The 14,213-nt window shown below is 46.6% G+C and overlaps 1 protein-coding gene across 5 annotated transcripts in view; it reads right to left on the bottom strand.

The window, feature by feature from the left end:
- The window catches only part of LOC126251640 (basic salivary proline-rich protein 3-like), a 101,830-nt gene that overhangs the window by 61,704 nt on the left and 25,913 nt on the right, over positions 1–14,213 (bottom strand). For 3 of the 5 annotated variants that reach the window (XM_049952189.1, XM_049952190.1, XM_049952191.1), the window contains exons 3-4: positions 8,882–9,061; positions 2,370–2,555 (exon numbers count right to left, since the gene is read on the bottom strand). In XM_049952189.1, the coding sequence (XP_049808146.1) occupies positions 2,370–2,555; positions 8,882–9,061 (366 nt within the window). The remainder of the gene's footprint in view (positions 1–2,369; positions 2,556–8,881; positions 9,062–14,213) is intronic. The other 2 variants (XM_049952193.1, XM_049952192.1) reach the window with 2 other exon arrangements.

Genomic DNA, 14,213 nt, shown 5'->3' with positions numbered 1-14,213 from the left:
TTCCTGAGGACAAGAGACTTGTTTACCTGGTGATCCCAAAGGACTCGACGGCACAGGTACAGATTTTCAGATCTAGCTCTGTTGAATGAGTTAGATGTCGATCTCCACTTAAGAAACAATATAATTAAGCTGCAGTCACTAGTGCATCATCAGTTCTTTTCGCCATGGCTTAGCAGTATACTGAAATATGTCTGATACAAATCAAGATATTTAGTGGATCACACACGACAATTTAACATCCTACTAATTTTATTTATTTATTTATTTATTTATTTTTCGTTGTGTTCTCCATCATGCACATTACGTGAACAAATTTCGTTCATTTCATGTGTTAGATGTTACAAAATGTTATGTTTTAAGCAGCAATTTACAGATTAATATTATAATGATGATTTTGTATCATGATGACGAGTTATTATTTTCAATAACAAAATACACGTATGTGAACAAGCGAGGTGGCGAAGTGGCTAGCACACTGGACTCGCATTCGGGAGGACGACGGTTCAATCCCGCGTCCGGCCATCCTGATTTAGGTTTTCTGTGATTCTCCTAAATCTCTCCAGGCTAATGTCGGGATAGTTCCTTTGAAAGGTCCCGGCCGACTTCGTCCAACGTCCTTCCCTAATCCGATGAGACCGATGACGTCGCAGTTTGGTCTCTTCCCCCAAACAACCCCAACTCATCCACGTATGTGAAACGGTAAACTAAAAACAAAAGAATAAAACGTAAAATAACAATTTAAACATAAAACAAAAAGGAGTATAATAAACAACTAGACTAATAAAGAATGTTTAGATATTTCAAGATTTTAAACATGGCTGAAACAGCAACTGTTGAAATTCTTCACGGTAAATGATGACTGCCAAAACAGTTGCAGGATAAAGATTCATTAAAAATTCAGTGTATCTAAATATACCTTCATCAGAAGTAAAATACACTAAAATCACATCCTGCAATGGAGATTGATAAAACAATTGTGCCAAAGGCGTCGTCAGTAGTTAAAACATCAGCTCCATTTATACAACACAATTATGGACAGTGGGTCGATGTTCAGGTATTTTAATAAGCTATGTTGCAAATACTCTGACAGCACATTGTATACAGCTTATTTTCCGGAAATAGTACTTCAGAAAACAGCTTTATTACACATGGGTGTGAGTAGCTTGAAAGCTTCTTTAATTTATGTTGTAACAAAATTTTCCATTTTTCAAAACTAATTAATGGTGGTAGGGTGGTTTGCAAAATTTCAAATTATTACAGAATTCCATTATACAGTTATCAAGAACGTCAATTACATATCAATTTTTATATGGGAACCAAAGATATTCTCTCCATACCAACAATGCCACGTTACCTTTTGGGATGTGTTTCAACACTTAAAAGTGAACTTGGGCACAAAAAAAGAAATATGTATGGCACTATTTCGCCTCTTCTGCACACCCGCTAAGTTTCATCGAGATTGGTTATTGACACTTGGAAATCCTCCTTGGACTGACCTGTTCGGTCACACGAAAGCGAGCGTTTTGGGTCTATCTGTACGCCCCCGACTGGCGAACAATACTTTCGTAAACTAGCTCCTTCATGAGTGGACTGCACTTTCTGAGCACTCTTACAACGAAACTCTGTCTAGCATCTGGCACTCCTACAATTAATTTTATGTGGTCATTCCACTACAAAAATGACCGTGTCTTTATATACAGGTACTTAGCAGACGTGACTGTTTACAGTGACTTTTCGACAATCGCGCAATTATACAATAACTGGTCTTCATAAACAACGCAGTAGATTTATTTATGTTGCCGGTTAACTGAAAATCCTCGCACCAAGCGCCGATCCTCTGATGATCATTATGCATTACGTTACAATTTTCTAGAGTAGCGAGTTCATCGTAGACAACAGCATCATCCACGAACAGCTCGTTTATCCTCTACTAGGTCTTTAGGAGTGTTCAGTGCATTGTGCGTCCAGCCACACTTGTACTCTGCCCAGCACCAAAGTCTCATGTTAGTTCCGCCACAGATCGCCTCCTGTCCTGTTTTAGCAGTCTGACCAACATATGACGTCCGACAACTGTAATGAGGCAATCCATCTCAGCACTCCTCTAACACCAACAAGTCGTACGGTTTCCGAATTCCTAGTGCCGAGCCTCTGGGCCATTACAATCTGCCCTCGGTCAAACTCAGATGGTGCACATTCCCCATTCTAAACATGGAAAGCATGCTCGTCGAAACTACATGCACCATGCATGTGTCTGATTGGGAGTCATTCATCTCCAAGTAAGGCTACTATCGCCAGACGGGTTCATATCGATAGGGGGCGGGTGATCACTATGTTCTCACTGGTCACTATATCTCTGAATGGGTACTTACCAGAATTGATGTATTCTAGTGGGGCTGCTGTGGTTGTTTCAGAACCAAAGCTGTGTGCGTCCCTCCTCCCCCTTCCGTGAGCGTAGCCGTCTGGGGGAGGCATGGGGCGGCCGTTGGCGTCCTTGGGAGGCTCCGGGGGTGAAGAGCTGTTACTGCTGCGGCGATGCCTCAGGGGCTGCGCCCAGCCTGCAACCGACGGACTCTCAGTAGTTCGTCGTACAACAGCGGGACAAGTGCTTACAATGAAAAAATCAATCAGATTTGAATTTTCTGAGCCAGATGTGGAGAGATGATGCGAATTACTGGGGGACATGGAAACAAAAAAATGAATCCGAGCACACACTTGAGTGAAAACATACACTCCTGAAAATTGAAATAAGAACACCGTGAATTCATTGTCCCAGGAAGGGACACATTCCTGGGGTCAGATACATCACATGATCACACTGACAGAACCACAGGCACATAGACACAGGCAACAGAGCATGCACAATGTCGGCACTAGTACAGTGTATATCCACCTTTCGCAGCAATGCAGGCTGCTATTCTCCCATGGAGACGATCGTAGAGATGCTGGATGTAGTCCTGTGGAACGGCTTGCCATGCCATTTCCACCTGGCGCCTCAGTTGGACCAGCGTTCGTGCTGGACGTGCAGACCGCGTGAGACGACGCTTCGTCCAGTCCCAAACATGCTCAATGGGGGACAGATCCGGAGACCTTGCTGGCCAGGGTAGTTGACTTACACCTTCTAGAGCACGTTGGGTGGCACGGGATACATGCGGACGTGCATTGTCCTGTTGGAACAGCAAGTTCCCTTGCCGGTCTAGGAATGGTAGAACGATGGGTTCGATGACAGTTTGGATGTACCGTGCACTATTCAGTGTCCCCTCGACGATCACCAGTGGTGTACGGCCAGTGTAGGAGATCGCTCCCCACACCATGATGCCGGGTGTTGGCCCTGTGTGCCTCGGTCGTATGCAGTCCTGATTGTGGCGCTCACCTGCACGGCGCCAAACACGCATACGACCATCATTGGCACCAAGGCAGAAGCGACTCTCATCGCTGAAGACGACACGTCTCCATTCGTCCCTCCATTCACGCCTGTCGCGACACCACTGGAGGCGGGCTGCACGATGTTGGGGCGTGAGCGGAAGACGGCCTAACGGTGTGCGGGACCGTAGCCCAGCCTCATGGAGACGGTTTCGAATGGTGCTCGCCGATACCCCAGGAGCAACAATGTCCCTAATTTGCTGGGAAGTGGCGGTGCGGTCCACTACGGCACTGCGTAGGATCCTACGGTCTTGGCGTGCATCCGTGCGTCGCTGCGGTCCGGTCCCAGGTCGACGGGCACGTGCACCTTCCGCCGACCACTGGCGACAACATCGATGTACTGTGGAGACCTCACGCCCCACGTGTTGAGCAATTCGGCGGTACGTCCACCCGGCCTCCCGCATGCCCACTATACGCCCTCGCTCAAAGTCCGTCAACTGCACATACGGTTCACGTCCACGCTGTCGCGGCATGCTACCAGTGTTAAAGACTGCGATGGAGCTCCGTATGCCACGGCAAACTGGCTGACACTGACGGCGGCGGTGCACAAATGCTGCGCAGCTAGCGCCATTCGACGGCCAACACCGCGGTTCCTGGTGTGTCCGCTGTGCCGTGCGTGTGATCATTGCTTGTACAGCCCTCTCGCAGTGTCCGGAGCAAGTATGGTGGGTCTGACACACCGGTGTCAATGTGTTCTTTTTTCCATTTCCAGGAGTGTAGTTAGACACCATGAGAGTGAAATATAAGGGGGAGGTACTGGTAGCCACACCAATCATGATAGATGGGCGAGAGAAGGTCTTGGCTGAATGTATTCCAAGAGAGAGAACAGATCAAGACTACAACCTATTAGTTAGATAGCATGAACGAGAAAAATGAATGTACACAGTTAAAAACCGCAATGCATCTTACACAATCCTGCAAAAAAAATAATAATAAATAGTGCAACTGCCAGAAGGGGCGGATAAAACTAAATGATACTTCAAAGATTGAGTGGATATGTGATGTTATTTCAGTGATGACAAAATCGATTACATTCACAAAGAACTTGAAAGTATGAGGCCACTTGTCAGTGTGACGTTGCACAGCTTCTGGCCTTGATGCACCGTCTAAGTTGGGAAGGACGTCACAAAGTCGTTGTCCCCTCCTGAGGCAAGCTGGCCCACAGTTGTAACTGGTCCTTGATATCGCGGACACTGCGACTGGAACGGAGTTGAGATCCGAATTGGTGCCACGCATGTTCTGGCTGGCCACAGGAGTATCCCAAAATCGGTATACAGCTCATAGAGGCACATGCCATAGGTTGAAGACCATTGTCCTGTTGAAAAATTGCAGCGTTATACTGTCTCGTAGGAAGTAACTATTGAGGAAGTAAAATGTCTGTGACGTAGCGTTGTGCCATCACAGTTCCCTCAATCACTTCCAACTGTGAATGGAATCCTACCCGATGACTGCCCACACTGTGATGCCAGGACTAACATCGCTATGGCAAACGTTGGAAGAATAGGAACTCTCTCCTAGGCTTCGCCATACCATCCAAAGTAGTGCAGAAGTGTAATTCATCCTTAAACACAATGCAGCCATTCATCACCAGACTATGCTTCCCCATCATGGCACGACTCTGAACGCAGTCGTTTGTGTAGTGTTAACGGGAACCTGCGCATCGGTCGGTATTTCCCTTATCCGGCTGCTGGTAGTTTCCAGCCAATGGATCAGGGCGTTCATTACTGGTTGTTGGATGGCAGCTACACATGTGTTAGAGACACAATATCTTTCAGTTTAACAGGAAAGATAATTCTAAGTTTTTAAAATGAATTTAAATAAATGCGGAGATCCTCGCTTGTTGCCGACGACCAGAACGATGACCACGCGTATGCCAGCCCTCACGTTCCATACAGTCCAACACTGAGCCACTGCCACATACGGATGCCCCCAAAACCTGGATATTGTACGATTTACCCAGCCAGCCAAATGGAAATTCACAATGAGATACTTTTGAAATTCGGTCATTTGCTGATAACGTTGCGTCACACGAGTACGTAACCTCTCCGTGTCCTTTACAGTGGTCACTCAGCATCTAAAGGCATTAGCTCCCCTTATATACCCTACCAGGCCACGTAACAACTCAAATACAAACAACACTAAAGCAGGCTGGTGACATGTCTACCTGTTACAGAAAATTGCAACGATAATTAGTTACATTTCTGCCCATGGTGTGTACGTGTATGAAGTGACATTGACATCCGACTACATGTTCTGGGTGCTACAGTTTTTTTGTCAGTAAGTGAAGTATTCTTCAAAACGTATTTATCAAGTAATGATTATCGAATAGCTACGTTCTTGATATAGACTGTAGAACAACATGATATCATGAATCAACACTCATGTTTGGAAAAAAACAAAACACCTTGAACAACTAGAGATACGAAGTTCATATTCACAGGACATCTACAATAGCATGTTCTGCAGAAATGATTAGCATTTCAGTCACCTCGGTTCAGCATGTATTCTGCTGCCTAGTAGGCACAAAGTCCGCAATGGGCCCTGATAACTCGTCCCATGCGTGATAGCATTGACGCATATAAGCGTGAATGGCGTCATGTGATATAGACATCCATGCTGCATTCACCTGGTCCCAAAGTTCATCTGTGGTGGTTGGCATTGGGTAACATTGCTGCAACCGTACTTTCACCATGTCCCACAAATTTGAGATTGAGACAAGTCTGGTAACCTGGAGGTCCGGGGCAAAAGTCTGACGCACTACGACACCAAGAAGCCACTTGTTCTTGCAGCAACATGTGGTTGTGCATTGTCTTGCTGAAAAATGGCGTCTGGAGTGTTGTGTAGAAAATGTGTGTCTGCGGGTGGCAGGATATTGTTCACGTAGGTCACGCTGGTCACAGTGCCCTGGACACGCACCAACACCATAAGGCCTTGAATTGACACTCTATGTCGTGTGAATGCAGTCACTTTGTTGCCACTCCTCTTCTCTGCAGCGAAACAAAATGCGACTATCGTTTTCAAACAAAGACAGCCTGGATTCGTACGAAAACACTATCTGATGCCAGTCCTGACCCCAGTGACACCATTTCCGCCTAGCGTGTTTCTGCACTTTCGTCAAAGGTAGGCGGAGAAGTGGACAACGCCACGTAAACCATGCATGGGTCGTCAGCTGCAGAGGCCCATCATTAGGGGTGTCTGGTGCACTGTATGTCCAGCCATGTACTCTGCCCAGCATTAAACTCTGATGTTGGTTCTGTTTTACCAGTCTGTCCAACATAAGACGCCCGACATCCATAACGAGGGGTGGCCGCTCAACTCCCACGACGTCTGGACGTGGTTTCAACTTGGTTTTCCATGTGTTGACACCGACCACAGCACTCCTCAAACACCCGACAAGTCGTGCAGTTTCCAAAATGCACATGCCGAGCCACCGGGCCACCTGTCCTCGGTCAAACTCAGAAACATCGCCATCCCCATTGAGCCGTGGTAAAAATTGCTGTTTTGTAGAGCGCGCCGCAGCGCGTAGTGTGAAGCAGTCACCCTCCGTTTCTGGCGGTGGCGCCGCTGTGGCAGTCGCAGCTTTGGTGTCTCCCTCTGGTGGGAAGGGAAAGGTTGTTGTTCAAGTGCATTTAAGGGGCGCTACGAGCTCGCTAGGCGGTTAGTCTGGGCCAGTCTCTCGACCCCAGCTTACTAGTCTGTCTCTCGTCCGCATTTGTTAGGCAGTTTGAGTCTGTCTGTCGTTCGGAATGCTAGTATGTCTGTCGTTCGGATCAACCTTTAAGGCCGGCAAAATGAGAGTCTTTCCACTCCGCCAGTAAGAGAAGTCAGCGAGTGGTCGCCCCGTCGGGGCTTAATTCCTGCATCTGAGTCTGCGCGTTATGCCGCCAGTCTGCTCGAGTTTGTTCAGGGAATGGTCATTGGCGGTTGGATCGATCGGCTGGTCGGTCGTGTACTGAGACACAAGATGACTTGTCCGTCTTGAGCGTCGGCGCATGTGAGGTCGCCACGTGAGTACAGTGGGCCTCGCCGTATAGCGAGGGGTAGTGACTTCACGGTCGACACGAGAGCAACAGGAGTCAACCCACGACATCGGTCTGGCTGGTGCGAGCTGCGAAGCCGTGAGACGGGAGATCGGCACGCCTTCCTGCGTCCGTTGAAGCGGCTGGTAGCGGACGGTTCGGGAGAGCGTTTTGGGGGTGCTACGCCAGGTCTTCTCGAGAAATCGCAGTTTATTAGAAGTTAAGTGATTGGTGATATGCTGTTTGATTTACTCTTGTTAAATTCTACTTGTTTTCTTGGTGAGGTCACCAGCCGTTTTGCTTTGGGGTCGTCCCACCAATATTCTCCGTTTGCGCACCCGCGGGAACGTGGTTGTTTATAATTTAGGTGGTCCGTTTTTCCCTTGTGGAGTAGGGGCGGGTTAGAGCAATCTGCGGTTCGGGTTGTTCAGTAATCTCCCTATCAATCTACCGTACGTTAGTAGCTGCCTCTGTCATGTTTGTCGGATTTGGCGTGTTAATGAATTTATTGCTTGGAGTGTAACGGCCTAATACCTGAAATATGTTTTGATTTTGCCTATCATCTTGAGAATCGGTTTCTGTGTACTGTAGAGCATCTTAACTTGTTTGGCCAACCTTGTAGAATTTTATATAAGATTGCATTTCATGGGCTTTTATCTAAAATGATCATTTCAGTATATAAAGTTCCCACCCTTTCACCATAAGACTTTTCTGAGAAGTTAAAATCAAGTTGCATCTTCGGCGGTAAAGTTAATATTTTGTTAGTGTTTTGTACCATTTCCATCCCTCCTATGGGGGTGCATAGTTTGTGTGCTTGTTTAAATTGTTAAAACTTTTAGTTTAAAGTAATCTAGTGTGTTGCAGATTTGCACCAGTGTAGTCTTTCAGAGGCTGTTGTGAGCGGTCGTAACTACTGCCATGTCAAAAGGTGTCAAAAGGGAGAGGCAAGGTTCTCTGCCCGAAAGCTCATACAGTCAAAACTTGTTTCTTTCTGCCTCTGAATAAATTGTAACTTGATATTTAGAGGGTGCTTTCTGATTATAATTTTAAATATGTTTCTTTTAAAAAATGCTTCTAGGCACTGTTAAAGTGAGTAAAATTCCCATTTGTTAAGAGGAATTTGGTTATGATTTCATCAGTTACTCCCTGGCAACTACTTCCATGTTTACATAGCGTGATTAAGTGTGTTAATGTTCTTGATGAATCGCTAGTAAATAAAATAAATTCTTAAAAATATATTTTTGAAAATAACTCACGGCTCACCCATCCCCATTCTACACACAGACAACAAGCTCACTGTTACTACATTCACCGTGCGGATGTCTGACTAGGAATCATTCGCCTCCATGTGACGCTACTATCGCCTGGACGCGTTCATATCGACAGTAGGTGGGTGTTCATAACGTTGTGGATGATCAATGTACACCATAATGCGTACTTACCAGAACTGATGTATTCTAGTGGGGCTGCTGTGGTTGTACTAAAACTGTGCGCGTCCCTCTTCCCCCTTCCGTGGGCGTAGCCGTCTGGGGGAGGCATGGGGCGGCCGTTGGCGTCCTTGGGAGGCTCCGGTGGTGAAGAGCTGTTACTGCTGCGGCGATGCCTCAGGAGCTGCGCCCAGCCTGCAACCAAAGGACTCTCGGTAGTTCGTCAAACAGCAGCGGGACGTGTCTTGTAATGCAAAACTCATTCAGATTTGAATGTTGCTGAGCCAGCTATGGAGAGATGTTGACAGTTACTGGGAGCCATGAAAAAAAAAAAAAAGATCCGAGCACACACTGGTGCGGAAAACACAATTACAGCCACCACGAGAGCCAACCGTACCATGCATATTCTTTCTTGAATCTTTCTGTCTTTAATTTGATCTGTTAGGTTGAAGCTGCCTTTTATGTAATGTGCGATTTTGAAGGCTTAATAATTGTTAACACACTGTCGGAAAAGATCGCAGCACAAATGAAATAATTAATGCAATGAAATTTCGGGAATATAAATGTCTAGACAAGATATTCAAATGATTAACATTACAAGTGACCCGTGTGCGGCTCGCGTTGATGCCGTTGGTAGCTTGGCATCTTGTGATAGCGATAGTGGTGTCTCGTTTTCATAGAGTGTTTACTGGCGCCACTACGTTTGCTGTCCTTGTCTGTCCGTGAGTGGCAGCAGCAGCGTTTATCGATAGCGCGTACTGCGGTACCATCTTTGGAACGGCCTCTAATATTTCCGGGTCGTCGTGTGTCGGGCTAGGGAGTTGCGTCGGAGCAGCAGTGAGGTCCGGACAGCAAGGACTCGCCCGACCGCTGGCGACACACATGCACTGTCCAACGGAAGGATGTGGTCGCGAGAGTTCATGACCACGTCAAGGACCGGGTTCAGCGAGTTTTAGTTGAATTGACCGTGATATTGGAGTAGTGCAACTTTCACTTGTGTGTGTATGTGTGTCCGCCCGTCGAAGTGACCTCACGGCAATAAGACCGTCGAATATTTATACTGGGATCTTTCTCGTGCCTGACTTGAGTGGGGACGACCGTTGGTCGGTCGTTCGGTCGGCCGTCGCAGGGGACGACGTGCATTTGTTCATCCGACCGCTTCTGGCTTGTTTGTGCTGACTTTTAATTCGTCCGTGTTGTTTGACAGTGTGAGTTGTTGGTGGAATTGCTTTCCTGGATCCGTGTGTATCTTGCGGTTTTGAATGCGCAGTTATTTTAATGCTGTCTGCGTACTGGATTTGGTGGAGAGTTGCGAACGGAAATCAGATCGGTTGGCGCGCAGCAGCGAGCAGGTCCGTGCAGCGCGAGGGCAAGCCGGGGCCTATTGCAGCCGTCTTTCCCTATTTGTTATTCATCATTGTATTTAGTATTATTCTTATTAGTGAAGTGCAACCAGCGGTATTTTCTGCCTTGTGGCCGCTAACGCCCCAGTTACCTGCCCTGGATGTTAGTGTACTTTTCTGGCAGTGTACCTTTCCTCGTCTTGTTGATGCTATCCGACACGTCGTGTAGTTTGACAGCCTCTTGCATTGTACTGTGCATATTTTCGGGGAGGTCTACCTTGGTTCTAGTGTTTCCTTCGGTGTTTTCTCAAGACGTAGTGCTGTCTGTCGCTTCGCCCTTGCCTAAAAATATTCCATCGTTGTATTGGTGATCGGACGTTAGGCGGATTGGTTAGTCGGTCGATCAGCGCTTAAGCTGCCCCTAGCTTCAGTTTCCATCCTGTTACGTGAGTACAGCTCTTGGCTGCCTGTCTCACTTTACCTTAAGTTTGAGTTACCTTCGCAGGCCGACCCTTGGAACACTTGCTGAGAACCGCTTGTCCTGATTCCTTAGACTGTGATGTTTGTTTTAAGGATATCTGTAATTTTCTAATTATTGTTGGTGTGGCCTTCAGCCGAGAAATAATTTCACTTTTTTCGTGGTAAGGCCTTCAGCCATCTTACAGTAAGTTTTTTTAGGCAAGTTATTTATTTTAAATGTGCTATTTGGATTCTGACTTATAATTCAGGACTTCAGTCGTTTGTTGTTTGAGGTTATTGTTGGTGGCCTTCGGCCCCAAAATTGTGGAATTTTTTGTGATAAGGCCTTCAGCCGTCATACAGTCAATTATGTTTTTTTAAGAGATTGTTTTAAAATTTTAATTTCTTTAAATAAAGTTTACGTATTTGTTGTGCAGCCGAGAGTAACTGATTATGGCCCCATCCACAATCGAAATCTTATCCTGTCCCATCCTGAGAAACCAGCTCTTAGCAAGATCACAGGTTGATGCAAGCACGAGATAAACCATTTCAAATGTGAAATGCTGGTACATTAATAGTCGGTGTAATCGCTAGAATGTTGAATTCAAACATGCAGACGTGCGTGCATTGTGTTGTACAGGTGCAGATTGTCAGTTTGTGAAGTTCCGTGCCTGATGGGTATAGTCGGTCAATGAGAGACGGTTAATGCTGGTAGTAGATGGTGCTGGAGCTGTCCTCCCATGATGTGCTCCACTGCAGACAGACCTGGTGACTGAGCAAGTCAAGACAACATGTCGACACTCTGTAGAGCATGTTACGTGACAACAGTAGTATGTGGTCGAGCTTCACCTAGTTGGAACACATCCCCTGGAATACTGTTGATGAATGGCAGCATAACAGATCAAATCACTACACTGACATACAAGTTTGCTGTTAGGCTGCATATGATACCCACGAGAATACTCCTGATATCATACGAAATCACACCCCAGACCATAGGTGTAAGTCCAACCTGTATAGCACGCAGACAGGTTGGCTGCAAGCCCTCAGTCGGCCTCCATCTAACCAACACACGGCCGTCATTGGCACCGAGGCAGAACCGGCCTTCATCAGAAAACACAAGAGACCTCCACCCTGTCCTCAAATAAGCTCTCCTTTGACACCATTGGAGTCACAGATGGCGGTGTTTTGGGGTCATTGGAATGCACGTTGCAGGGCTTCTGGCTCAGAGCTGTCCTTGAAGTAAACGATTTTTAACAGTTCGTTGTGTAACTGTGCTGCCGTTGCACATGCAGTACGTTGCACCAGAGCCATACGCCGAACACGATGGTCTCCCTCTCGACTGTGCTACGTGGCCGTCTGGAGCCCGGTCTTTTTTTGACTGTATATTCTCGTCAACATCGCAGCTAGCAGTCATGAACAGTGGCTACATTCCTGCCAAGTCTTTCTGCAGTATTGCAGAAGGTACATGCAGCCTCTTGTAGACATTCATACAACATCATTCAAACATACTGAGGTGTTGATGGCGGCGTCTTTGTCACCTTAAAGGCGTTTTTACCTAACATCAACTCACCACGTCCGATCGCAAAGGAAACTAACGCTCACGACCATTACAGCGTGTATTCAAAGCCAACCTCATTGTGTTGCTACTATCGCCACACACGTTTGAGACTGGTGCCAAATATGAATAAACATCATATTTTAGTGTAAGCGTAGGCTTCCGCGGCCGTTGTCTTCTTCAATAAAATTCTTCATGGTATGAGACCGCATCGTCATAATTTAAAATGCGCCAACGTTTCGGCCAGCGTTGCAGCTAGCCTTCATCAGGGCCTGATGAAGGCTAGCTGCAACGCTGGCCGAAACGTTGGCGCATTTTAAATTATGACGATGCGGTCTGATACCCTGAAGGACCATGTTTTAGATCTAGAAACACGCATGCCAACTTCCGTTTATGTCACGCAACTCCTTCTTGGTGTTCCGATTTTTTTCCGTCAGTGTTGAGCTGTGGCGACTGGCGTTCGATTTGCATCGCTGACATCGATATTCGGCTGTCCTGCTATCTCTGACTGCTGCCCCGGCGGGTTTTCCGGGTGAACGTGTGACGAGGGAGTCTCCGGTCGGCGTTCAACGAGGCACCTTGTGTTGAAAACAAGCCCACGACCCTAACCGTGGTGCATGGGCCTCACCGTGCTCACCGCCCTTGACCTTTGCTGCGCGCCGGATGTACCGAGCCGATCATTGGGCGCTTTGACGTTCAAAATTGTTTTGGATCAGTCGTCTCACGCTGAACAGCTTTCCAGCTCGTAACTTGCAAGCTCCAAGTTACGTATCGCTTTTATTCTGCGTTTAACTAAGAAGATTGTTGGAACTTATTGTGGCATGGGTAGCTGCCGGAGATGATTCTGAACTTGCTTCCACAGTGGGTATTTTCAAAAAATGTTCAAATGTTTGTGAAATCTTATGGGACTTAACTGCTAAGGTCATCAGTCCCTAAGCTTACACACTACATAAGCTAAATTATCCTAAGGACAAACACACACACCCATGCCCGAGGGAGGACTCGAACCTCCGCCGGGACCAGCTGCACGGTCCATGACTGCACCGCCTTACACCGTTCGGCTAATCCCGCGCGGCATGGGTATTTTAAGGAGGCTGATGTTCCGCATTCCGTTTTTGATCATCCGTGGAGTGTTTTAAGTGGTTTTCACGCAAATTTTAAGTTGTTTTAGGACATATTGTTCGCTTTGGGACAGGCTGCGGTTGTGTACGTGCCGGGCAGCTGTAGAGTTAATGGTTTAATCATTTGTCAGGGCAGCATTTGGTATGTTTATTTAATCTTGAAAGTGCCTTCAGCCAACTGGAAGTGATCTCTAAGTTTCCGGCTAATTTACTGAGAGACGGGTAATGTTAGAGTATTGCTCCTTAAGAATTGGCGGCGTGCTGATTTGACTTTGTTTTCATTGCCATCTATTTGTGCTGGAGGGCATTTGTTAAGACTGCTCGTTCCCTGGCGTCGGCGCGGTTATCGATTAGTGTCACGACCGGTCACTGTAGGGCCGGTCGGATTGTATATAAATGTATACCGCCTGCTATGTGACCCTGTGCACAAGCCGTGGGGAGTGAACGCTCGCATTGCCCGCCGGCCCTAGCGTTATTGCTTCCAAACACTGCCGTGGGCCTTAACACTGTTCTCTAAAGTTAAGTGCAATTTGAGAATCATTCAGTCATTATGTCCGTTAATTAAAGTGAGGCCACCTTGTTAATATTGACTTTTCTGTATGTCATTTTATTGGTTGAGTTATTGCTAGTCCTTCTTATTTAATCATTTGTGTATCTTTAATGAACGTGCAACTTGTATTATTCCTGTATCCAAGCTTTGCGATCTTAGTTGGCCCACTTTTTTTTTTTTTTTAGCATAAGCATATTTCACTGTCGACCTTTATCTGGGCAGTTCAGCTTTATTAAGCTTTAATATCTCTTTGTTCTTTATGAAGTTGTGGTATTACGTGTAGCTTTGAATTGGAAGTGTAAGGTGTTACTACTCT

This window comes from Schistocerca nitens, chromosome 4, assembly GCF_023898315.1.
Source record: "Schistocerca nitens isolate TAMUIC-IGC-003100 chromosome 4, iqSchNite1.1, whole genome shotgun sequence".
Taxonomy (NCBI): Eukaryota; Metazoa; Arthropoda; class Insecta; order Orthoptera; family Acrididae; genus Schistocerca; species Schistocerca nitens.
Note: the sequence above shows the minus strand (reverse complement) of the source record. Positions and strands in the feature narration are given on the sequence as shown.